Below are 27,133 nucleotides of genomic sequence, written 5' to 3' on the forward strand. Positions count from 1 at the left end.
GCAATCCACTTTTACTTGAGTTTTCAGGCTGGCATTTCAAAAAAACCCCACAAACAAAAGGATCGTGCTTTCTGCAATAAAATGGGGGAAAAAATATTTTGGTCTTAATGATACAGTTCATGTTAGTGACCCTTTAATGTGGGATTAAAACCTAAACCTAAGTTCCTGCCTTATGCTGGGTTTGTAAAGTGCTTGTACTGAGGCATTTTCATATTGAATTAATTTAGCTTATACTTGGCTATTTCACGTCTCTTGCAACAGATCTTGCGAGTGTAAGGTATGAATTTCAGGCTTGGATTAAAATAATGCTTTGCTTTCCAGCTCTGAGCATGTGATCTTTTTTTGGTTTCTTTGGGGTTTTTTTTACAGCAGGAGGAGAATCTCCCTTGTTCTCAGTTCCTATTGTGAGTGCTTTGGGTCAGACTGAACCCTAGACTAGAGCAGGTTCTGTCCCACCAAATGCCCCTGGTACCTGGAATGTGCAGCTCCTGTAAGGATTCCTTTGTGGACTTGTAACAGCAGCAAAACTTGGGCCTTTTCCAAGGACTGAAATCCTCTGAGAAGGGGAAAACATGAGCTGCTGACATATTTTGTGATGAAGACCCTTATTTCAGAAAGCCACAGTAAATTGAGTTCTCAGTGTATATTTTAGGGGTGAAGAAGTAAATTTAGCTGGTCAATCCTTTGAGTCCTACAGCTAACAAGCCCAGTGCCTTTGTTGTTGAATTATAAATCTATTTCAATGTGATTTACTCAAGCCCCAGTTGATTCGCCTCTTCTATAGGAATATTTCTCATTTTTCAGAATTGTAATGAGGAGTCATAGAGGTTATATGCAGTTTAAAGCCTGATAAAAAAATAATTAGGACTGATAATAAAGCTTTTTAAAATGCAGCAGGAATATCTTGACAATAAAAGGCTTTCAAGGTGTTGGTATTTTTCTAGAAATAAAATTACTGCCAAAAAACTCTGCCAGCTGCTTTCAAAAAGCTTGTGTAGATGAGGCAAAAATTATCTGTGTCATTTTGATATTGCAGCAGCAAGTTTGTGTTCCATTTTCATCTCGTGGAAATTGCGTGTCCCTCTTGCGTGGTGCCTTTCCTCAAGGACACAGTTCTAAAGCAAAATGGGGCTTTGGGAGCTGAATATTGCAATTCCCAGCCTCACAGAGATGGTGGGGTGATGGAGCTTGGAGAGGCTGGGGATGAAATTGCTGTGAGATGCATTTCCATGGAATATTGGGTGTGCTGCCAGAGCCTGCAGTGTTTCCTGATCAAGGATGTGCTGGGGCTGTTTCTGCCCAGCGTCACCATGACTCTGCTGGTGGCACTGGTGGCTCTGAGGTGTGGTTGCCCTCCCTGACAGAGCAGTTAAACACACACGTGGTGGCTCTGAACAGCCACTGGAGCCAGGGAGGGCTCCTGCCCCTCCTGTGTCACGCCAGGATGTGTCAGGCTCTGTTTAGATCCCCAGCTCTGTCCCTGCCCTTTCATGCTCTGCCCAGGTTCCAGGATGTGAATGTGTTGTTTCCTCTGAAGCTGCAGTCACGCTCAGGAAACGAAGAGCTCTTCAGTCCTGCCCTCGTTCCTCTGCCCTTGCCATGTCTCCTGCCTTAGGATCAACTTTATTTTGCTTCTGCTGCGTGACCTTGTTCCTCCTTCCTCTTCTGGCCCTCTCCTCCAGCTGGGTGGTTCCTTGGCAGGGTTCATCTCCTTGTTTGTTCCTTCTCTCTCCCCCGACCACATCCTCTGAGGAGCATTCCCTGCATAAAAATGGTCTTTTTGGGGTGAACCTGCCAAGCCCTTCCCAGCCAGTCATCACAGTCTGGAGTGATTCCTGGAATCACAGAATGGTTTGGGTTGGAAGGGATCTTAAAACCCATCCCATTCCACCCCCTGCCACGGGCAGGGACACCTTCCACTGTCCCAGGCTGCTCCAACCTGGCCTTGAACACTTCTAGGAATGGGGCAGCCACAACTCTGCCTCTGCCTTCTGAGTGGCAGCATTTTTTTGCACTGTGTTTTTGAAGTGAAGCCTATAAATAATGGTAATGTTTAGAAGAATTTTATGTATTACCTGAGACCACCGAAACAGCCACAGGAGCAAAGATTTCTAGACAAAGCTGCTGCCTGGGGAGGAGAGGGGAGGATCAGATCTTCTCTGAGTTGCCCAGCTTTTGCTGATTTTTGGTGGGTGTTATTTTCTGGCACTGTGAGTGCTGGGCATGGCAGACTTCTCCAGGCAGCGATCCTGGACGTAATCCCACTCTGGTGTCTTCCATTCTTTACTTTAGCTTCACCCATTCCCTCCTCTGTGCCTCGATGTTTCCCTGTGAGGTACAGCTTGTCCTGGGACAGAAATGCTGCTGAGGGAGAGCTGCTCCAGCTGCTGGCAAGGGGCAGGGAGACAAAAGATGTGAGAATCGGGACAGCCAAGAGCCTCCCTGCCCCAAAAAAGGGCCCTTGCCCTGGCACAGGCCGAACCTGCCTCTTGCAAAGGAGAGGGGAGGTTCTGGACATGGATCTGCTGCAGGAAAAGTCAACAAGAGGAACTGTGGGATTCTGTCCTCAAAGCAACTCCGAGCCTATTCCTGTGTTAGCATTGCCCACTCCCTCCTGGAGAAAGAGTGGGATCCCGAAAACGAGTGTATCCAACAGAAACTGCCTCTCTCCTGGTTTCAACAGACAGAAACATTGTTGAAACCAGACTTTTTTTGGCATTTATTGGCATTACTAAGAAAGAGTTGGCCAGGAAAGCTGGCAGAAGGAGATGAGTTGGAGAAGCTTTAAAGATTTTTTTTTTCTATAAAATGAATATCCAGAAGCTGTGTAAATGTATTTTTTTTTCAGTTTGAAAAGTGTATAGAAAGACAACCTATACATATTTTTGACTGAAATACCATCTAAGCTGGATGTGCCCTCCAAATTCGTTTCCCTCAATTAAAAAGATGGGGAAAAGAAAATAATAAGAAATGACAAAACAAAACAACACCTCAGGAAATCCCTAAAATGTTTATTCAGGAACAGAGCAGCCTGCTACAGTCATTAGCTTGCAAAGGTATTTCTGTTATAGTCAGAGGGCAAAGTGAATTTTAACCTTTTATTGCCAAGAGATGTCATGTTTTTAGTGGAGGAGCTATTGAGGGGTGTAAATCCCTGTGAATGAGTGAGCGGCATCTGTAAAAACCCCAACCAAAGCCCCAAAGCACACCCTGCAGAGAGGAATTAAAATCAATTTCAATGCCCACAGTTAAACATAAAGTACTACATTTCATGCTTTATTGAGTTTCTATTTATTACTTAATTTCTGGTTGTAAAAGGCTTCAACTGAAACAAAAAGATATTTCAAAATATTTGACTCTCTTTTTCCTTACAAGCTCAGTGCGGAATTGCCAACTGCTATGGGGTTTTGATTATAAAGGGAAAAAAGGGCTGGATTGGTTTAAAATGTGATCTGTGGGAGGCCTCCAGACCAAAGAGGATCTTTCCCAGGAGCTCCAGAGGAGAGAGAAAGGAAAGGAAAATGCTGCTCCAGGGAGACCCAGAGTCAGGAGCCTGGGAACACTGCATGTCACAAGGGCAAATTTAGGATATAGATGGGAACAGTTGGGATTTTTAAGATGGAAACCTGAATTATTTGCTTTGTGCAGTTGAACATCTCCCATTTTATTGTCCTGCCCCTTCCTGTCTATAAAATGGGAATAAAGTTTAACCCAGGCAATGGGGCATCAATTTGATTTTTGTAATGGCCTTTTCCGACTAAAAGTGTTCCTTGTGTTCCTGCTCTGCCTGTGCAACCTTTAGGAAACTGGGGGAAAGAGGGATGTCTTGCACGTGTAGAAAAATCCCATATGTGTTGATGGAACAAGGGAACAGATATTTTCAAGATTTTAGGTCCCAAGGAATTAAAGAGGAGGAGTGTTTGCAATGCTGAGCATGAGGATTGTCACTGTTGCAAACATCTTGTAAATATTGTGAAGAACATTAAATGAGATTTTTATAGCATATGATCAGCCTATAATTCAGTCCAAGTTTAGACAGTCACCTTTCTTTGATAGAGATCAACAGGGACATGAAAACACTTTAAGAAATATTTTGATTATTACTATTTTGGTCTATTATATACCTCTCTTTTACATGTACATTTTTACATCTTTCAACCGTGCAATTTGATCACCAAGCACTGATTTATTTTGAAAATTGCATTTATCAATATTATCCCACTTTCACACATCTTCTATTAGCTAATTTAAAAAGGAATCTCGAGGTGTAGAATCGAAATCAGCTCTAATTTCAGAGCCTTCACGGAATTAGTGTTTAGCAATTTCCCTGAATCTGTGTGAGATGGAGACAATGAGAGCTGGACTGGAGTAATTTCTTTTGTAGAAAGAACCACACTGCTGAATTTTCCAGCATTTATATCAACGTAGTGTGTATATCAATATCTATATATATCAATATATGTGCATATATATCTATATACATCTCTATACATACTGAGATCTATATCTATACCTATACAGCTGCTCTGTTTCCAACCTTATCTCAAGATTCAGCTCTCAAACCATGTTTTGAAGGTTTTTTGCAACACTCTGTGAGGAAAAAGCAGCTGAATAAGGCTACAGCAAGATCTGGCATTGAAATCAAATCATAAACTCAAGCAGTGGAGAGGGAAGATGCACAGCATGGAGTGAAACTCTTATCAGTGCTCTGCTTTTCCAGGACAGGTTATTAGGGAGGAGTTCCATTTAGGAGCAGAGGGTTTATCAGTGTGAGTCCTCGTGATGGACTCACCAATGCCATCAGCTTCATATATGGAGATGGAGCTGTTCTAATTTTGGGGCAAGGCACTGGGGGAAAAAAAAGAGCATAATGTAAAAGAAATAAAGACTATTCCAAGTGTGGATATTATCTGTGCCATCACCACCCAGCTTCAGATTGCACAGGGATCAGCTGCTGCAGATATTTTGGCTGATGTGGATGAAACAAGTGTCTTGTGGAGCTCTCCATTATTGTGTACAATATTTCCTATACTTCTATTATTTTGAGGCAGGCCACAAAGGGAGACTTTGATATTTCTGTGCAACAAAATAGCATTTGAGAATTCTTCACAGCCTTATTTACTAAACAATTTAGACAAAGAGTCCAGTCTTTGTTTGAAGGCTTCAAAGGCAATGTTGGCTTGTTTTCCCAGCAAAATCTTTCTCTTTCTCAGTGAAAGAAAAATCAATACAACCCTGGTAACACAAAGCTGTGTCTTACCAAGGTATATTCCTCAAGCCCAGTTGGAATTCTGACATTGGCCATCACACTCCAGCCAAATTATTTGGAAATATCAGGAAGTGCTTGGTTTTTTTCAGCAGCCACCGTGTCATTTTATGGGTTTGCCTTCTATATTTTTATATTATATACAAATATTTCCTTGCCAGAGCAACGAGAGTTTGAAAAGTTCCTCATGAACAACAATGAAGCTGTTTTCATGCTCTGTCCTTTTGGTGTGCTGGCTGGCGCCTGAGCTGGTGAGAAATTTATTCAGCATAAAATAAAGTCTTAGCAATTTATTGCTGTCGTTACTTATGCCACAAAATCATTCCTCTGCATCCCTCGGAATGTACAAATTTGCTCCTTCAATTTTAGGGAGCTCTTTATTGATGCAATGTCACCGTCACAGCCTTGCTGCAGGGAGAGGAAATAACTCGTATTTAGCCTCAGGAAAGTTTGTGTGTTCGAGGTGTTCTTATCTGTGAATTTTGATGGAGTTGTTTGGGGGGAGCAGCTGCTATAACTCCTTTATCAAATGCATCTTGAAATTTAGGTTTATTTAAAAACGTGTGCAGTGTAAAAACAAGTGTCTGTTGTCTGAGGGGAGTAATGCAGCATCCCTCAGCTCAGGCATCCCTCAGGGTGAGTGCACACAGGGCATCTTTGCTCTTCCTAATTCTTTCCCTGAGTGTAACCAGTTTATGCAATCCTCAGATGTTATTTTCTTGTTCCCCTTGAGGAGTTGTCCAAGTTTCTCTCTGAAATTCTTCGGTCTTCTGGTGATCAAGACTTCTCATTTAGGCTGGGATATGGCCCTAAAAAGCTCCTTCCCTCATCACCTTCGGAAATCAGTGCAGTGGGGGGAACCCCTGCAGAGCCCTTCTCTATTTATATGTTGGTGAGCCAGGAGGAAAATTTCCAAAAATGCTGGAAATACTTTTAAACCTTCCAGTGCCTGGCTCCTGTGCTTCAAAGCCCTGCTGACCCTTTGGGATACAACAGTGGCAGTCCTATCTGGGGACCATTCCCTATTTATAGGGACACTCCTGAACCTTTCCAGGAGCCTTTCTCTTTTTATTCTGCCAAAATATATGGCTTGGGAGTACAAAAACCAGCAGTCTGGTGCAATATGTCAACAATATGTTATTTATAACAGCAAAGTTTTATTCACTCATGCAGTTGAATGTGATTTAAATATGTAACGAGTGCAGCATTAAGCATTAAGCCTTTTTTTTTTGTAAAGGAGTGGTAATTCAGTAGTTCAGGTGCATATCTCAGTGAAAAGTTGGACTTCTTGCTGTCTGGAAAATCAAAGAGCAGTGTTGAATGGTTCAGCAGCAACAATGGGGTGCAACTTGTTCATTCCTTGGGAATTGGTGGAATCACCATCCCAGGAGGGATTTAAAAGCTGTGTGGATGTGGCACTTGGGGACATGGGGCAGTGGTGGCCTTGGAAGTGCTGGATTAAGGGTTGGACTCCGTGATCTGAGAAGTCTTTTCCACCCTAAATGATTCCATGATCATAAGGGTCTTTTCCAACTTAAGTATTCCAAGGTTCTCTGATTAATACCGTGGGAGTTGGAGGACTCGGGAGCGCAGGTGGGAGGCTGAGGATCAGACATGAGGCATTGGATCTCGCAGGAGACTCAGCCCTGGGGGGACTGGAGGTGTTTCATAATAGCTCCTCCTTGAATAATTACTGGGAAGGGAAACAGTCATTAAAATAAATGAGAGAGATAACTCACCCAGGAGAACACGGGAAGGAGAGCCAGGAATGCTGGAGAAACCATGGCTGTGGTGAGGAGCAAGGACCTGGGACTGTCATCGTGAAGAGGAGGAGGCTGAGCAGGGACGTGATGGATCCTGCAGGGTGTAAATGGCTGCAGGAAAACAAGAGGCAGTAATTAGTTTGAGTGTCACTGTTAGAGATGCTCCTGTCTAGCAGGGACGAGAAGAATGGCCCTACAAGGCAGCGAGGAAGAGCTCAGTAATAAAGATAATGAGAAATGGATGTATTTACATGTATATCATGAGGAAGGGAGGCTTAAAGGTCTCTGAGTGCACTGGAGTTTCAGAACAGCCAGAGAAAGAGCTGCTAATGAGAGTGGTGTAGTTGATCCTGACATGGGGCAGGAGCCTCTGAGGCCCCCTAAGCCACATTTTCCATGATCTGATGCAAAATGGAGACCGTTCTTTCTGCTTCATGAAAACCTCCTTTGTGAACTTTGCCATCTCTGTGTTTCAAGGGATAAGATTTGGATTTTTCTGGATTTTTAAATACCTGAAACTTCATAGGGAACACTTTTGTGCTGAGGGTGAAAAATGGGTGCCCCACAGCTTTTCTTTCTTTTGTAATTACTGGTTTTGTACAACTTGGAACCAGACTAAACAATACATAGACAACTAAAACATTAGCTCCTTTCTCAGCTGGGCGAAGAGAAAGTTCTTCAGCAGAAGTTCAGCCTTTTGTTCTATTACATTTTATTATTTACCCACGGGTGGACACTGAAATCAGAGAGGTGGATCAGGATGCCATGGAGGTTGGGATATTTATTACTTGAAGAGGTTTGGTTTAGGCTGGAAGCTGTGGCTCTGAAAGATCTCATTAAATTTTGTGTCGTGCTGCAGTTCTCTCTCACCTGTACCAGGTCATTGGCTTCTGGTTTGGGGGATGGAAGCAAAAGTAGAGTAGGATCTGTACAAATAATGGAGTGAAAAGAGGGGGGAACACTGTAAATACAGGGTTGAAGGGTCTGTTAGCAACTGAGAACTGCCCAGGAGGGTGGATAAGGAGTCCTCTCTCAGGATGGGATGCTCTGGCAGCCCGGGCTTTACATAGAAGGCCCTTGGAAGGAGGTCTGGCTCCATAAAGAGCAATTAAAATAAAATTTTTACCTTATAACTCGACTTGCTCCTCATCTCAGCTGCAGCAGCCACTGCTGCTCTCTCCCATTATTCCCAAGCTCCTCTCAAGTCCATTTTCCCACAGTCCCTGTGGACACTGGACTCCAGCATCTGCTGAGCTGCAGAGTTCTGTTCCTGCTCATTCTCTTTGTGATGCTTGCTCTGCTCCATGGGGCTGACAGTGGGAAATGGAGATGTTTCCTGAGTCTTCTGCAGGATTTTTCTCTCTTTCCCACCCCTGTGCAGTCGGTTCAGAGCAGACTCAGGAATATTCCTGCTCATTTGCACTCTGAAGGTGAGAGCAGACTTTGCTTTATACTTCTATCACATATTGCAAATGCCTTTGAGATGTTTCTTTCATTGTTATCTCAAAATTCTGTGCTCTATTGATTTTTGGATTTTCTCTGAGGGGCTGAAAATTTCAGCACTAACCCTGAAACCAACTGAAATAATTGATTATCTGTTTTTACCTCCTCTTCAGTTATTTACCTCATGCCCTTCGATGGAGAAAGGCTGTCCTATTTCTCGATGATTTAGTGTAAAGCAGATCTTTGCTGAGCTTTAATATCAATTTATATAACCTTGATCCAGGGGTTATCTTTTGAGAGCCACAGGTTTATCTAATATGTCATGGAAGAAGTTGTTCTAGAAATGATTTTTTTATAGCTTATTCTTATTGAACATATGGGCAATGTGAAAAGAAACATATTTTCTATAGGCTCATATAGCAATTGAAAATAAATTATATCCAAGAGTAATTAGATGCCTAACGGACTCTATAACCAATTTAGATATCTTAAAATACATCTTATCATGAATAGATATTTTTGTATACAGGGTTTTTTTGTGTGGATATTAATGGCAATGGCATTTTTATCTGTGTTTTGTCTTTGCCTCTGTGGCAAGAAATATGCTGGTCATTAATACTTTAAACCTCTGGGTATCAGTCAGAACACAACATGTGTTTTTGTTCTAGGATGAGCTTTCTGAGATAAATTAACTGTGCTTTCCACACTCCTTTGAGTCATTTGTTTTCTCCAAGAATATCAATGTATAGGTGGGGTGTCTCTGGGCAAAGTCTCTTTCTAATTAAGCAGAAAAATGTGCGATTCTGCCCCCAGGTTTCAGTATAATTTACTTTACTAGGAAATCTTCGGATCCTTCTTTCTCTTAGGGCACATTCCAGGATATAAAAATGATTCATGTGTCTTGGAAGTACAGCTTTGGGAAGTTTGTCAAGTTATCTTGAGTAGCCCAAGAGTGGGGTGAAATCGCCCTTTTCATTAGTTTAAAAAATATTAATATTTTATCTGCCTTCGTAGAACCCATTCATCATCTTCAAAAGATCATCAGAGACAAATTGTGGTTTGAAAGAGTGGAAATTAGACCCCGACTCATCACTCCTGCTTTGCATTCCAGGGTTTGGGATGCAGAAGGGAACTGGAATCCAGAAGCAAATCTGCGACTGCAATAACAAATTAGCGCAGAAGATTTAATCTGAGCCACATAATAGGGAAAGATGTTGAGGGAGAATGAGGCCTGAGTTCAAAGATCTTGGCACAGGCCTGGTGCAGTGGAACTGTGTGATGGAGGGGAGAGGGAGGCTCTGAAAGTGAAGAATAGCATATAAATTAAGCCAAATAAATTAAGTGATTCAAGCATTAATCAGGCCAGCCCTCCGAGTTCATTCAGAGAAGCAAAACATCTATCATTGCTTCTCTGGAGATTGTAGCACTGTCGAGAATTCAGTTTAGCCAGGACATTTAGACCAACCCTTGCATTCAAAAAATTTCTTAATTTTCTCATTGTCTGAAACTGATTGTATCGTTTTGCCTTTCAGTAAGTTTCACTTAGTTGCAATTACTTTGGCTTCAAAATCTTGAAATCGAATGAATTAATGAAAATGGAAAATCAGAACTCTTTCCTAATTAAGAACTGAGCTTTTCAAGGAATATGAAAGGATTTAATTTAGAGAGAGATGTTTGGAGAGCATGAAATGTGGCTTGAAGGAGATACATGTGCATTCAATAGAACTCACTGAGCCCAGCCAGATTTGTATTGACGGGAAACAAAAAGCATCTGAAATCCTCTGCCAGTGATAGGATAATTTATGGGCTTTTTTGAAGTGCTCTGAGTTGACTTTCAGTTCAGGGAAATGGGTGGCCACCTCTGTTTGTGTCTCAGTGGACACAGCTCCTACTGAATGCCTCAGTAGTTCTTTCCTCGTGAGTTTGCTGAATCTTGGCAATGGGATTTTGGATTTAGTTTTCCATGGCTTTGTAACCCTTCTGCATGGATGGGGGAAACCTCTGTTCTGGCACTGCTGCAGGTGACACTGAGGGGTGTAAGGAGTGGCTCAGATAGTGGCTCTGACTGTTCAGAATGGATTTTATTTTGTATTATCCTTGAAATCCGGTTCTCCTGATCTGCTGCATCCCTGTGTGACACCTAGGGCTTGTGCCCTCCCCAGGCAGCTCCCACTGAGTGGAACATTACCAGATAGGACCCGAAGGATGGGCCATTTCTCATCATTGGAAATTTAGGAGTAGTCATCATCATAATTCTCCTCCCCCACAGTGCACAGCACGTCCTGGGTCCTCCACAAGCGATGGCTGCAATAATTACGTGTGTGGAAGGGGAGATGTTTCCACAGAGGGTCAGGTTGGCTGCTCAGCTCCAGCTCTGCTATAAAACGCGAGATGTGTGGGTGAGAAAATGCAGAGCTGTTAGCTGGGAGTACTCTCAGGAAGCATGGTGGGACAAAGGCAGTAAGGTGCCGAAAATATAATTGCACTGGGTAACGAGCTGATGAAGCCTTTGACGTGGTCCATGCTTGACCTTGGCTTTTTGAGCACACGGAGAGAATGTGGTGTTGTATTCAAACTTCTGGTAAAACGAGGTCACAGCCCCCACTGTCCTTACAGAGAGGAGGAATTTTACTTTTCCAGGTAGGAACAACCCAAACAGGATCCACTAAATTTGCATGGCGCAGTCCTCAAAGAAATCCACGTACATTTAAAATTGGCAAATATCAACAGCTGCTCACTGCCGTTATAATTACCCAAATTGCAGAGAACCGTCTGCAGCGAGTTCTGTTCCATCACGAAGGCTACCCAGCCCCAGTGCAATTGCTGCCTGCCTGCCAGCACTATTAAGTTGTGTTTTGTCACAATTTTCTCCAGCCCAGGCATGTTTGTTTTCTTTGCACAGCCTTGCACCAAGCATTGTTTAAGCAGCACATAATGGATTCCAACCAAGAGGTGCTTTCTGCTCCCATCTGTTTGACAGCCCAGCGAGCAGTTGTGATTCATACGTGCAGTGTAAATACTGGGTAATGACTGGGGCTTTATTTGGAGCCAATTCCAGGTTGTTTCATTCCTGGGCCAGCTTCTGGACCAGTTTTGAGGCAGGGAAAAATGTCTGATCCCGGGCTTGACGTTTTCAGGTGTTAAATGTCCCTCTAACAGAGTGACCGATCTTGGTGCAGAGGTGACGGTAAAGGCTGCCAGGAGCAGGAGCTGCCACAGTCTTCTCAAATCTCTAAGGCTGTGTGGTATCCAGTTGCCTTTTCTGAATATAAGGTCACCCAGACACTACCCCAAAAGCTCACAGGGTATTTCTATTTTGACCTTTTGGGGCAACATCGCTGGCAGTGTCCAAGGCCAGGTTGGACAGGGCTTGGAGCAACCCGGGATAGTGGAAGGTGTCCCTGCCCATGGCAGGGGTGGCACTGGATGGGATTTAAGGTCCTTTTCAACCCAAACCAGGCTGTGATTCAGTGAATACAGTGAGGAAAAGAAATATTGGGAAGAATTTATTTTTTAGCCCATTTTTAAACCAGACTCTTCAACAAGTTTTTTGTTTTGCTTTTTTCCCCCTGTTATTAAAAAGATCTTTATATTTACAGATCTTTCAAAAACTCAAATCTGTATTGGTGTAATCAATCACCCTCCTGGCCACCCCTTCAGGTGTCAGAGGACAGGCAGGGTCCAGCCTTTCCCACCAGTTTAGGGAATGGGATGTGATAGGAAACACACCGTTCCATCCGGCTGGGATCCAAAAGCTCTGCTGCTCCTGACCTGCTTCCAAGCTGAGATCTTACTGCTGGTCCTGCTGGGCTGGGTGGGAAGTCCTGCACTCCACAGAGCCACATCAGTACCAGCATGGGCAAATTTGGGCATCTTGGATAGATTTGTGGAAACAGCCCTTGTGACAGAGATGGTGTGTTTGGGATGCACCGCAGTAAATGAGGGCTGGCTAAAAGCACACGTATTTTATTATTATTTTTATTGCTTGTTCTTACTACAAAATCGAGTTCACACTTTGGTGCAGCCATTTCCATTCAGTCAAAACCAGATGCTGTTGCATTTTCCTTTCTTCCTCTTTCTTGTGGCCTGTGAATCCAAGGAATCCCCCGCCCCCAGATGTGGAGCAGACTCCTCGCAGGTCACCAGGCACTCAGGGAAGGGCAATAAATACACACCAAAGGCTGCTTTGGGCTGGTTTGCATCCATCCTGCTGCAAAGACTCAGGAAAGGCTTCCATGCCTCCCCTGGCTGGTTTGTGTTCCAGCACTCATCCCTCTCCCAACCCACACCCTGAGCTGGAGGATCCCAGAGCTCACTCCCCATCAGCTCTTTCAAAGTGATGGCAGCACCAGTTCCCCTTTTTCATCATTCACTCATGTTTGTTCTCAGAGCTTGTTTTTGAAAATCTTTCAAAGATTTTTTTGTTGCAAGGTTTGTCCTGAAAAGGGAATATTGATTTTGACCTATTTTTAACCGATATAGTTCAGAGGATAATTGGAGAGCTGCTGTAAAAACCAAGGCTGCCCTATTTGCACTGCTTAGATTTAACTAAAAAGAAAGAAAGAATTTATTTCACTTTTTTTTTCAAGTATGAAGCTGAAAATTTTCTGCTAATCCCTTTTTAGCTGGTCAAATACACTTAAATATATTTTAATGTAACCTCAGTGCCTGATCAAGAAGATATGGTGCAAAGGTTGCATTCAGGTTTTATGCCTGACTTTTTATTGATACTGAATAAATTCACAACATAACTCAGCCTGACAAGGCACAGATTCCTTTCAAGCATCAAACCAGTTATTTTGGATTTGCTCCTGAAATATTTGCTCCTCGGTGTTATGACGTTTGGAACATGTTTTAGAGAGGTTATCCTTTGATTTTTAAGAAAATGTAAATCAGGAATACCTCACAGAAAGGATGTAGCTAAGTTGTAAGCATGCTTTCCCTTTCCAGGAGCAGTCATTAGCTTTGTATTCCTGCATGGAAAGCAGGAAATGGGGAGCCAGAGCTGGGTCATTTTATTGATTTTGGTCTGGCACAATGAGCTTCTCGGTTTCCTCTTTCTTGAGCGTTGTTTGCTTGGATTTTTAACTCTGGATAGGGATCCTGGGACACCAACAATGAGCAGGGAACTGGGAATTTAAACAGCTCTTTATAGAGATTCAGAAATTCACAGGACCATCATGTTGCCAATGCCAAGATGCTGCCAAACAATGTGATGGGCAGAGGCTGGCACTGCCACTGCTGTAGAGAAAAATATGGATATTTTTCATTTTAATTGAAAGTGTTTCTAGCTTATGAAGAGAAATTTCCCAAATTAGGGTCGTTCCCAAGTGCTCCTATTTCATCTGCATCCCATGAGCTCCATGGTGGGGTTTTCTGCCAGCTGGTGGAAGGTTTTCCTGCTCATTGCAGAGGGGTTGGACTGGATCATCTTTAAAGGTTCCTTCCAACTGAAACCATTCCATGATTCCTGTAAGGAAGCCATGGGGAAGGGGCAGAAAAGTTGGTTTAGGACCTCATCTGCAATGGGTTCTGCCACATCCCATGGGGCAGCAGGTTTTAAAAAATTCATAAATTATATATATATCTATAAATCTTCCATAGATTTATAATATGGCAGTGTGGGGAGCAGGAAAAGGAGAGGGTGGAAAAGCCTGGCTATCTCCAAGCAGCAGTTTCAATTCGCTGTAGGAGTTAAGAAAAAGAGGAAAAAATTTTAGAAAGGAAAACAAATTTAGCTATTGTGCCTTCCACATAGAGGAATCTTGCATCTCTTTGTACAGTCAGCAAGAAAGCAAAGATCTGATCATTCTGTGTTCAAATAATCGCTTTAAAATAAACTTGGGGACAAACTTGGAAGTTCTTTGGTTTCCTGCATTATTGGACTGGCTCAGCCAATTTGTTAAGGGCTTGGGAGTCTTTGCTAAGCCATTAAAGAAAATACAAAAACAACTGCAAAAGGCTCTTCTCTTAGTTGGTGCTCATTATAAGCAGCCACAGGGATAAATCCTTCTCATCTGAGAGCAGGGAAAGCACAGCTGAATTTGCTGCTCCCAGCAACCTGCAAAAGCCGTAAGACTTAAATGTTTATACTTTTCATGTCCTACACATGAAATATCGCTTGGTCTTGGAGGTGTTTGCAGAAAACATTTCACTTTGTGTTCACTTCTAAACTGAAGCCAAAAGAAAACCAGGCGATATTTCTTGATTTAAAAGCATTACGTACAATTTACAGCATTCGTTGGGGGTTGTAATTATCTTAAATGTATGTATTTTGTAGACATACTGCATTTGTTGGATTGAGTTCCAGTTCCCATGGTAAGATTCCCTGAGTGACTTTATTTCTTATAGATTTCCCAGCTTCTCCCTTTTTGTGTTTTATAGATAGTAAAGGAATAATATCAGCCCAGAGATCTGATACTGTAAACACACCTTTTAGCACCGATGCAGGAGACGTCAGTGTGTGACAAATGAGGGAAATTAAAGGTATTTTCATACCGATAGCAAAAAATGGCATGGAATTTTTCCCTACTGGAAATAATGGACTCTTTCCCCAGTTATGCAGTTTCTAATTCCTGGTGTTAACTCTTCTGATAAAGGAAAAAGCATCTCTCTTTGTGTGTGCAATGTTGCTACCTGACATAGCTCAAAAGTCCTTAATTTCCAGAGCTGTGCTTAGGACATAACAAAGTCATGACCCTTAGTTTTGTGCACAGAGGAGAAAGTAAAAAGGGTCATGGAATCACAGGAAGGTTTGGGTTGGAAGGGACCTTAAAGGTCATCTGGGGACCTCAAAGCCCATCCAGTACCACCCCTCTGCCACGGGCAGGGACACCTCCCACTGTCCCAGGCTGCTCCAAGCCCCAATGTCCAACCTGGCCTTGGACACTGCCAGGGATTCAGGGGCAGCCCCAGCTGCTCTGGGCACCCTGTGCCAGGGCCTGCCCACCCTCCCAGGGAGCAATTCCTGCCCAATATTCCATCCATCCCTGCCCTCTGGCAGTGGAAGCCATACCTCCTTGTCCTGTCCCTCCAACCCTTGTTCCCGGTCCCTCTCCAGCTCTCCTGGAGCCCCTTCAAGCCTTGGAAGGGGCTCTGAGTTTTCCCTGGGGACTTCTCTTCTCCAGGTGAACAGCCCCAGCTCTGCCAGCCTGTCCCAGAGCAGAGAGGCTCCATCTCCCTCATCATCTTCGTGGTCGCCTCAGGACTTTCTCCAACAGCTCCATGTCCATATCCTGCCCCCGAGCTGGACACAGTGCTCCAGGCGAGGTCTCTCCAAAGTGGGCCTTACTCTTACAGCAAACGTCAGTGATTTTAGCCCGGTTTAAAACTGTGGATCAACAAATGTTCCCAAATTATCCCCTGGTAGAGTCCTTTGTCTGTCATGTCATTGAATCTGGTTTGACTTGATGTGATTTCTGTCTTTAAACTGAAGCCCAGGCTCTGTGAGGGTTTGCTGCGTTTTTATTTATCTCCCTGTGGAATGTCAGGAGCCACGTTGCATACAACCAATTGCAATCCATAATTCTCCTCATAATTATTACTTTTTCCTTTCTGCCTCAGCAATTTTGGCCCTTTTCAGCACTGCACGGGCCTAGGTCACCTTGGCCACATGCAAAGCTGAGCCTGTTGCAGGGTTGGCTTTAGCAAAGTTAATACCAGCTGTGGAGGGCCTGGAAACCTCTTTGCTGGACTTAACAAACCTGCCTATTTCAGTCTGACCCTGTCAGGATATAATTTAAAACTTTGAAACCAGAGAAGCAAAATGACCCCTTTTGGTTCTATTTCTTGTGCTGATCTCTATCCTCAAATAACTGTATTTAGACACTGGATACAGCTGAAAATGAATTTCTGTTTCCAAACGAATTAATGCTGCTGGTTTGAGTTCATTTTCACTCTTTTCCTTATCTGTAGATATTTCCCCTTATTTCTATTATGTAATTGCTAGAATTTATTTAAAGTTGTGTGTGCTGATCTAACTCATGTATCTCAATCCAGTAAAATCCTTTACTTTTATAGAGAGGAAGCTGCAAAGACAGATGTGTTAGGACTCCCCATTCCATCAGTTTTCTGCTCTTCAGATGTAGTAAGAAATGACTTGGAGTCTTCTCTCCCAACCCCAGCAGGGAGTTGGAGGGGAAAAGCTCACAGCCTTGCACTGGGATCACAGCCCAAAGGAAGGGGGATCCAGCAATAATTAAGTTTTTGCTCAGTGACAACTCCTTTGCATTCAAATTTCAGAATGGGCATCCCACCAAGGTGAACAAATCTTCTCCAGATGTATCTTCTCCACAAGTATTTCAGGAATAAAAATGGGTTATTTTGAGGCTAGATATCATTATTATTAGACAGTATTCCCAACACCATCCCTATATTCACAGGGAAAGCCCTTAATCCTCAAACTGTCCTTCCTTTTTCTATATGAAGATCAGAAGATCAATGTGATTTAAAAAGGAAATAATAAAAGTAATACTCAAAGAACATGTACTAGTTAAAGTAGATTTACTGCAGAAGTTTTCTGACTCAGAAATAAGCTACTGGCTCATCATCTTCTAGCTAATCAAGTACTAATTTATTAATTTTTAAAGTCTGCTTTATCAGTGAGAATTCTTGCTTGACCTTGACTTAATGTTTCACTAATTTCCTTCAGCATATTGAGTTTTACTAACATCAATTCAAACCAAAACCCCTCAGCTCCAAGCAAGGAAGAAGCAAATTAAGGGGGGGAACGCTTTTCCAGGTTTTTTGATACAATTTGATGCAGATTTTGGAAGTAAATCCTCTAAATAAGAGGGAAAGTTACGGAGATTCCTACTTCAATCATCCTGAAGTCAGTTTGGCCTCTTAGGAGATCAGGGAAAAGCTTGTGTGCACTGATGAAATCTTCTCTTATGCCACAAAAAAAAAAACAACCCAAAAAAACCAAACCATTGCCAAAAAGGAAAACAGCAAACTGCAGTTTTAGAAGAGAACTAGAAAACCTGAGTCTGTGGAGAAAAGAAGGTAGAACCACAAACAATTCTTCATTATGTTTTAAATAATGCCACTCTCATCAGGTTCACTTGGCTTCCACAGTCAATAATTTTAAAGGGATCAATCAATTTGGGAATAAGTTGTGGTACCAGCACAGAAATTATTTCTGTGGCTCTTAAGGAAGACTTACAACATATGGCTCTTTCTCAAATGTTCTGAGCAGGAGACTGTACCCCCACAAGGTGCTTTTTTTGATTATTCTGAGTGGAAAATATAAAGCACTGCTCTAATATCTGTATTTATAGTCATTCCCATTTCACCATGCAACTCAGTTTTGAAAATATTGATTGTAAAGGGAGGGTATCACAGTGTTTAATGGGACTTAAAATGAACTTTTAAGGGTTTGTGGCAGAAATGTGCAAATACTTTAGGGGAGACTCCAGAACCACTGCAAGAAAAACCCAAAAAAGCCCAAACAAACAAACAAAAAATCTGAATTGATTTCACAAGTGTATGGATTAAAGAAGAGGAGGAAAAGCTGAAACACAAACCTCAAATGCCCTTTCTGAAAGATACTCGTTTTTCTTTACCATTAGAAATTTATAATTTCAAGTGTTTCTGTTTGTAGTCACCCTAACACCTGTGCAGTGGGTAATTTTTGCTGCATTTGTGCTTATGAATTCCAGTCAGACTAAGAAAAAGTATAGTCTCATCTCCTCCCAGATGGAAAAGGAGGAAATGAGCTATTTGTTTGAAAGAAAAATCGATGCTGAAGCAAGATTCTGAACCTGGGTCTTGTGCAAAGCAATGCAGCATCCATAACTGGGGCCATTATTGTGCTCCGTGAGAAGAAGTTTCAGCTTTAGGAATTCTCTGAGAGATGATTTTATCTTGTAACAGCCTGTTCTATTCTGCAGCTGCTTTTTTAACTTTGCAACTTTACCAACATCAATTGACTGTCAAATAAGTACCACTGTGAACTCATGAATAAACATAGTTGTCATTTCCATATTAAGAGGGCCTTCAGCTGAAAAGAATCCATTTGTGCCACTGCAATATCTTAATTATTTACTGTGTTATATTGTAATTAATTGTGGTTTACTCTCTCAAAACTCCATATTCTGTAGATCTCACGGGTTTTGGAAGCAATGCACTAATATTAAAGGCATAATCAACACTGCTTCTAAATATTCATGCCAATAAATGACTCCCATGTGTTTGCTGAGTGCCAAGGATAGTCTGAAGCATTTATTTAGCATTCTAGTGGGATCTGGTTTCTGCAGAGTTCACAGAGATGCAGAATTTCAATGCTGTTGCTGGGAAAGCACGTTTGGATTCGCACGAGCAGGACACTTTGGATAAAGCAATGGTATCTCTGCCAGTCTGGGCTTAACAAAGCCTGAGAGCACTGGGGAAATATTTCTCATTTGAACAATTTTGTTTAGTCTATGATAGCCTCCCAATAATTTCACTTTTTAATAAACATCTCTAATTTTTCAAACAATTTGAAAATCACTGCATTCCAAGGGCGGGGATGCTCTGTCTGTCACAGAGGCCTCACCAGGCTCCGCTGTAGCAATCCCAAATTCAGACACATTTCTCAATAAATCAGTTAAACACTAGAACCCTAAAATGATCTTGCTGCAATTGGCTGGCATACATCTCCAGAAAAGCGTCTTGAGTGTATGGGGGAACAGCTGATTTATGGAGCTACTGTTGGAATTTCAAACAAGGAAATGCTGTCGCGCAATCCAGTGAGTTTGTTTAATGAAATGTAAGTTAAGTGTAAACAGTTTTAAAATTTATCTGAGCCGAGACTTTGGATCAAGAGTAGCCAGCATATTGCAAATTGTGCTTTCTCCTTGGAAGTGCAGCTTCCAGAGCCTGTGTAGGTGCATTGCCCCCTCCTGCAAGTTTTTAGGCCTCCTCTGCTTCAGATCCTCTCTCACAGCTCTGCTCAAAATTAATGGGTTTACCTTTGGATGCTTGAGATGAAAAAGAACTTGGTTTTTATAATCAGGGGAAAGGCAATGTGAAGATTGCACGCAGTCATGATGGTGCTGAAAATGCAATCCAGATGTCCTGATCCGTGCTGGAGTGCAACTGGGATTTCCACGGGCTCTGTTGCTGATGGCGTGTTTAGAAAATTCTCTTACTTACTTGTATATGCATAAATACTTTGTCTCTTGTTGTCACAGAGATGCTTGATAATACTGTCAACCATATTTTATTGATATTTCACATTTTTTGCACTTGACAATCCTTAAGGGTTCCTTTCAACTCAGGATATTCTATGACCTTAATTGCTGCAACACCACATCTTTTTTTCTTTTAAGATAAAAACTACGCCTTATGAAAAGCTTGAAATGCATCTTTAAAAATTGAAGTACAACTTGGATATTGGGAAGGAATCGTTCCCTGGGAGGGTGGGCAGGCCCTGGCACAGGGTGCCCAGAGCAGCTGGGGCTGCCCCTGGATCCCTGGCAGTGTCCAAGGCCAGGCTGGACATTGGGGCTTGGAGCAGCCTGGGACAGTGGAAGGTGTCCCTGCCCATGGGAACTAAACAGTTCTTAAGACCCCTTCCAAGCCAAACCTTCCTTTGATTCCATGATGTCCATTTCCCTGGCAGAGCCGGGTGCAGGATGATGGACTCTGGGTTTGGACTCAGTCAACTCTGTTTCTTTTTCAGAACCACCCAGCACTGCTGCAGTTTGTAATTCAAGCTGAAAATAAACATCTGGTCATCGATCTGGAGAGGAATGAGTAAGTACCCTGCTGCGTGGTCACTTTGTACTCTTGGAGGAGGGTTATAATTTTAAAATTGATGGTTTAAAATTAACCTGGGGCCAGTTTTCCTAGTGGTCCCCTATAAAAAGTCCCCTAACAAGAGAGTTTTGTTCCGGTTTGGATTATGGGTATTGGTGCATTGCTGATAGAGCAAGAATCTCTATGGCTGTGTGCATTTATGTGGGGCTGAAAATGGACATGTTGCCTCTCAGGGTTTTCCTGTGTATTTGATTTGGATTTTTTCTCCTTTCCTGTGGTAAGGCTTTTATTTATAGTAATCTGGAATATCCTACAGTCTCTGAAATTTTCTGGGGAGGACTCCTTTGTCCTAATGCTGCCTGCACCCATGATTTGCTCCATGCAGTGTCCATCAGGGATGATGAGTCAAGACATTGGGCTTAACCCCTGCTGGAATGTTAAATGCAGCTCTCCGGGTTTGCTGACAAGGGGCTGACGATGGGATGGTTGTGCTGTTCATGAGGCCCAGGACCAATGCTGGGCTTGAGCCCTTGTTTGTGTGCATCTTTTTCCATGTGCTCTTGGCAAATCCTGCTCGTGTCTATGAGCTTCAGAGAGGGATCAGAGACTGCTGTGGACATGGTCCCATGGGCAGAGTTTTAAAAGAGATACAAAACCCTACAGGAATGAAATCACTGCTCTGGAAGTCCATGACAAATGGAAAAAGTCATCAAATTCTTTTTCTACCCCACAACTGTTCCGTTTTCCTCTAAGAGAATCTCAAGGATATGTCGTGGGAATCCAGATCAGGACAACTGCGTGCTGTTTGTCAAAGGCAAACCAAAGATCATGCTCAACCTAGGGAAAACTTTTTATAACTGTTCCCAAGGATCTGTGAGTTCTGTAGGTTCCCCTGCTGGGGAGTCAAAGCCACAAAGGTATTTTTTTCAGTTTAATAGAGAGAGCGTGGATGGGAGCGATGCAGTTTTATCTGTTAGGAGGAAGGAATGTGCCTGTGAAAGCAAATGTCCAGGGGAGGCCAGGGACATCCTGCCTCAGGCTGGGGATGGACAACTTCAATGGAAAACCACGGGGCACCTCTTTAGTCCTCTGGAGCAAAACAACTCAAGATGCTTTTTATTCCCAGTCGTTTGGATGAACCCTAACATTACCCAGCTGTGAAGAATTCCAGTTCACTTTATTATTCTCCATCAAGCCCAAATCTTGAGCTTGCTTTATATTATTTTTAATGCTCTTTAGCTGTTGAAAACCTGTCCTTGAAGGGTGTGTAGATCCCCCATGCATAGGTTGCTGTGTTCCAGTAACTAGAGGAGGATTTAATTCCTTTAGTAAACAGGGATTTCACTTTGTATTCTCTTAATCTTTGTCAAAGGGTGTGCCTTCCTGCAGGAATGGGAAGTATGTAGCAATTGAGGAAACTATTTGCATTCCATGTCAGCGATTAAAAGAACATAAAAACATAAAAACCATAAAACTGCTAATACAGGCTTTGCTGAACATACCAAACTCTCTTGTACCTGTAATAAAGTCAGATTTAGAAGATTATAAGATGCAATCTCCCCCTCTTTTAGAAGCAGGACAGGAAAGTGCAATAAATTACCTCTATGGGCGTCTGCCTGACTGCGTGGATTTGGAGATATTGAGATCTGCTCCTTAAGAAATACAACATTTATCAATTATTGTTTCTCAGCTGGGGTAAACTGGGATTGTCTTCTTTAGTTACTGGAGTGTCCAGCTGAAGATTTGCATTCTGGGAGAGTCATGTGTGGTGTTGACAACACGAGGTTGCTCATCCCAGCAGCAGCAGCTTTGAGGCAGTGTTGTGGAATGGGACACTCAGCCTTGCCTGGGTTTGGCATTCATGGCACACGAGGCAGTTCACAGATCCCAAACCACAGGAAGAAGTTGGTCGTGGTTTTGCAAAATCATTTTGCCTTTTTCTTCAGAATTTTTGACTTTGATTTTCCTAAGAATTGATGGTCTGAGTGTTGCAAGTCCATGCAGAAGTTTTTTCAGTGTGTGCATCTGTAGGTCAGTTTTTTGTTACTGTAAATCACAACCACACACTGGTCTGCAGGACTGAGCTGCACTTCCCAGGGAAAACAATCCCAAGGTCTTTGTGCTTGTCTGTGGAAGTTGTGCTCATGTTCCTTCTGCCTGGAGTGCTGGTGTTGGGTTTGTTGTCACTGGCACGGACAGACAAGTGGTGACACGGGAGGTGAGGGGGCACGAGCACCCTGCTGCTTCCAGGGGGTCTGCAGGGGCATGGGGTGAGAAGTAATGCCCAGGAGAGAAATGAGAGCCTGCGTTTCTGCAGAGCAAACATCTGATGGCAGCAGGCCAGGCTGGGGTCTGGACTCCAGAGGTGGGAGAAACTCATCTCCCTGGGGAAGGGAGCGATGTTCCCATCCCTGCTTCCTGGGAATCTCCAAGGATGCAGATGAGCACACAGCCCCTGCTCCCTCTTTCTGCTGTTGGTGTGGAATGTGCAGCTCAAACGCCCTGCAAGCATTGAGCCATTACTCACCTGCTGCAGGTAGGAGTGGGGAGAGAAACACAAACACCTTGTCTGGAGTAAAAAGTGGCAGCACACGAAGCTCTGAGACGTGCTGTTATCTTTCTGTGGTTTCATGTAAAGCATGCTATTCCTTCGAGCATGCTGGGGGTGGAGGTGCATGGGACCCCTAAATTACATCATTTCTGCATTGGGTCATGCAAAAAAAAACCTGGATGTGATTTTCCATGGTTAGGAGGAACAGCTGCTTTGAGTAGTCTTGACATTAAACTCCATTTATTGAAAACCTTAGAGATTTTCCAAACCTTGAGTTATATTTCAAAACATCATTCAGATGCATTAGGCAACCCCAAGTGGGGAGCAACGTGTGAAACCATCTGTTATCTGTGGAAATACTGAATGTCAGTTTGGTGTTTTCTGATATTCAGACTCATCAAAATGTGCTCATGTGTACTGGGCAAGATGTTCTGAGTGACTTCTGGAAGAGTTACTGGTACCTGCCTTCGTAGCCTAGGGTTTGAAATCTTCTCGATGACTTGCAGCTGTTGAGATTACTTTTGTAGATATTCATTAAATACTTCAGTGATTAATTTCCAGGCACTGCCCATCTGTAATTGCAACCCCAAAATTATTTGTGGTGGATTCAATTTGTCACAGGCAGAAAACCTGCGAGTGAGCTCACGTTGCAAGTACATTCCTTACCATGATTTAACTGCAAAAGATGATTGCACTCCTGAGAACCTTCAGCTCTGAAGGTTTAAATGTTTTAGAAACACTTGTCATATTGGAGAGATTTCCAGAATCAGCAAAGCATCGATCAGCTGCAAAATAAACCACTTTTTGGAGCAGCTGACTGGGCTGGGGTGCATTACATCAGCAATACTGATGCTCTGCTCGTGTGCAAGGGACAGTAATGTATGCACTTAGAAATCCCTTGAAAGTTGATTGCAGCATGTGGGTCTTAGAGGGAAGCAGTTCACGGCTGTGTCAGTGAAACAGAGCCCCTGTAAGATTAAATCTGAGCTGGAGAGTGGAACAGTCTGTGGCTACTGGCTGTTTGTCTGTGACTGGAAACGTTTTGCACTCTGTCAGGGCTAGGTCTGTATACAGCAAAGCTCTTAAGTGTTCTTTTAACTTTAAACATGTGAGCGATCCAGGTAAAGTCAGCGGAATTACTGATTTTCAAAATTAATTTCATGCTTCCATGATCTGCTGACAAAGGTCATAATTATGAATGTCAAAGAAATGTAACTCTGAACAGATGCTTGAGAGCTCTCCCAGTGCTGACTCCTGTGTGTACCTGAGGCTGGGGCACAGAAGGATAAAAAGCTGAGGTAAGTTGAGTATGGAGGGGGGATGGCTTTGCCCCGAGGACATCAAGAACATCCCAGGTGTGTCCTGGACAGTTTCCTTCACTGGGATTTCGCTCTCCAGCTTTGCAGAGGGGGCACTGAGGGTGAGATCAGCGTTGTTGTGGCTGGTGGGCCACTGGCAGGGTCCATTGGAACATGGCAATGGAAAGAAAAGGCTGGAATATTTTAGAGGAGCTGAGTTCACTCTTCATTTCCCCATCATTTTATGCTCCTTTTCGTCAGGTTTATAGTCCAGCCTTAACAAAGCAATATAAAAAAGGCAATATATGAGGTTACATTGCTGCCTTTTATTCCCTCTGTAAAAATTCTTCCATTTTATCAGGAGACAAAATCCACCTCAGGCCACGGTATAGGACTCCATCTTAGCCTATAAATCCTTTAGGATCCCAGAGATCTCCAGAGATTTAGAGCATCTTTGACTGTCCCCCTTGCACATTTTCCACTTCTTCATGGAGACACAGTACCCAGGATGGGTTGGGATGTAATGGCCCCGTGTTGGAGGTCACTTTGAAAGCTTTTCCCTAGGATTGAGGAGGCTCCAGCAGCATTCCCTGGGCTGGAAACCAGGCAGTAGCCATCTTCATGCACAGTGCTGATGTGACCAGTTCCAATGAGGCTTCAGAGTTCAGCAATATTTTGTTTTCCCTTTTGGTTCAAAGAAAAGAAGTTGCTCTCTCCACTTTTCTGCCTGACCTCCCTGAATGGGAACACTGATTGGTGTGCAAGTGACATTGGAGCTGGATTAATTTAGCAGGGAAACAACCCATTCCCAGTGCCAAAGAAAATAGCTGACAAGATTTGTTAATGAACTGACATGCTTCTATAGAATCAATGGCTTGAAATGCGGATGGAGAAACAAATCTAAACAAACAAATCCCAAACAGAGAGCTGGGACCTGTCAGAATATACTTGCTATTATAATCCTGTGCTGTGTCTTAGCCAAAAAACTGTGACCTCAGCCTGTTTTATCTGCAAGTGCTGGAGCTGGCAGCTGTACTGCAGCATTTCAGCCTGAGCTGACAGTTGGGATTTCACTGTAATTGAAGTAAAAGTTTCACTTTAATGGAAGGAACAGTTTTTCCCCTTCTGCAATGGCACCAGTCAGATGGTCTAAACCACGCTGAAATGTGGCAATTCAGCTACCACAGCTACAGCAAAAATGGGATCAGTCTGTGGCTCTAAGGGTACAGCTACTTCCCACAGGTTTGTGGTATAAAAATGAAATATTTATCATGGGCACTGAGAAACCAAAGTTTGTTCTGTGATTTTAGCAATGGTAGGTGAGGTTGTGTGGTCAGGGCTACCTCTGTCTGTGTCATTTTGGAGTGAAAGGGTTCAGCCCCACCAGGAGAGAAACTGCTGCTTTCTTGATCTGTTTTTTTCTCTCCTTACAATCACAGAATCATAGAAAATCTTGGGTTGAAAGGGACCTTAAAGACCATATAGTTCCAACCCCCACAGACATCAGGAGTTCCCCATAAGGAGTTCCAACTCCTTACATGAACACAGCAAAAGAAAGGAGCAATGAAAGAAGATATTTATGTGCTGATATGCTGGAAGTGGAGAGGATAAAAAGACACAGAAATACAAATTCTGAGACCTTTTTGTGGCTGACTGTCATGATGTCTATCAAGGTCAAACTTCTCTTCCCCATGCCCACAAAACAGCAGGGTAATGGGGCTGTGCCAAATTCCCTGGAGAGAAGAGAGGACTGTGTCCTACTCACACCCCAAAGTTTTGGGGGCAGATGTGGTGTCAGGGGAGTGAGTGCTGCCCTGCCCCTGCCCTGTAGCCTGGGCATGAGTGAAGGACTGATGGATCAAACCCTTTTCTTTGGGAAAACTGAGATGTGGAAGTTTCACAGTTCTGTGTGTTCTGCAGAACTGCAGACCTTGTTCACGCAGTAAACAAAATCAGTCTGATGGGTGGGACAGGTGCTGGTCTTTCTGCACGAGTGTTTTCCTGAGTTTCCAGAGTGTCATCAGCTGGCAGCTTGGAGCCAAGTCAACACAAAGTTTTTCTTGTTCACTCTCTGTCAGTCAGAGCAGTCCACAGCTGAACCTTCCAATTAAAGACAGATCAATAATCCAGACGCATAGACTAAAACATTTAATAAAGAATTAGCCTGCTTTAGGTTCCACTCTCTGAAGACGTTGCAGCAGCCGACTCCAGTATTTTCGGAGCTGTGTTTTAACCTCCCCTTGCAGTGCAGAATGCGAGGTTTTCAGCACTTCCCTTTGCCGTGGCTCAGCAGAGAGGTCGGGAGCAGAGCTGGCCATAGGGAAGGAGCAGGAATGTTGTTCCCTCCTTTCCTCTGCGGGCGGGCTGAGCTCAGCCCCAGCGCCGTGACAACGAGCACACGGCAACGTGCAATCCTCTAGGAGAGTAAATTCATAATTAAGGGAGAGACAGGAGATAAAAACCTTCTGGAAACCTCATAATCTCCTGCTGATAGTGCAGCCCACGTGGCGAGGAGCGCTGCATGTCCCAGGTCGCTGTGCAGGTTGGCAGGAAAAGGATGGGAGGGTCCAGCTGGAGCCAGGCTTGGCTCACAAACCTCCCGAGGGTTCCTCACGTGGTTTTTCTATCTGCTCCTTGGGCAGCTTTCAGAATCCTTTTGCTTGTTGAGGTTTTTAAAATTTGTTCCTGACAAGAGTGAGCAGCGTCTCGAAGCAGCGAAGGGGAAATGCTGAGCTCTGCTCTGCAGCCTCAGTGCCCCGGCACTGCTTGGGGTGTTTGAGCTCCTCCTCACAACACCTGTAAAGAGACCAGGCCAGACCCAAGAGGTTTCTCCTGATTTTCAGGAACACTTGTGGATATTGCTTTCTGGCTTCAGAAATACAGGGAGGACTGTAAATGGGTTTTCAAGTCAAAACTGAGGGTGCTGAGGCCCTGGCACAGGGTGCCCAGAGCAGCTGGGGCTGCCCCTGGATCCCTGGCAGTGCCCAAGGCCAGGCTGGACATTGGGGCTGGGAGCAGCCTGGGACAGTGGGAGGTGTCCCTGCCCATGGCAGGGGTGTCGCTGGATGGGCTT

The 27,133-nt window shown here is 43.5% G+C and overlaps 1 protein-coding gene across 1 annotated transcript in view; it reads left to right on the plus strand.

Annotated features, from left to right (window-relative positions):
* ADAM12 (ADAM metallopeptidase domain 12) overlaps window positions 1–27,133 on the plus strand; it is a 171,186-nt gene that overhangs the window by 24,173 nt on the left and 119,880 nt on the right. Inside the window, 1 exon segment of the mRNA XM_019291242.3 lies at window positions 20,135–20,208. Within this exon segment, the coding sequence (XP_019146787.3) occupies window positions 20,135–20,208 (74 nt within the window).

Source organism: Corvus cornix, chromosome 6 (assembly GCF_000738735.6).
Source record: "Corvus cornix cornix isolate S_Up_H32 chromosome 6, ASM73873v5, whole genome shotgun sequence".
Lineage (NCBI taxonomy): Eukaryota > Metazoa > Chordata > Aves > Passeriformes > Corvidae > Corvus > Corvus cornix.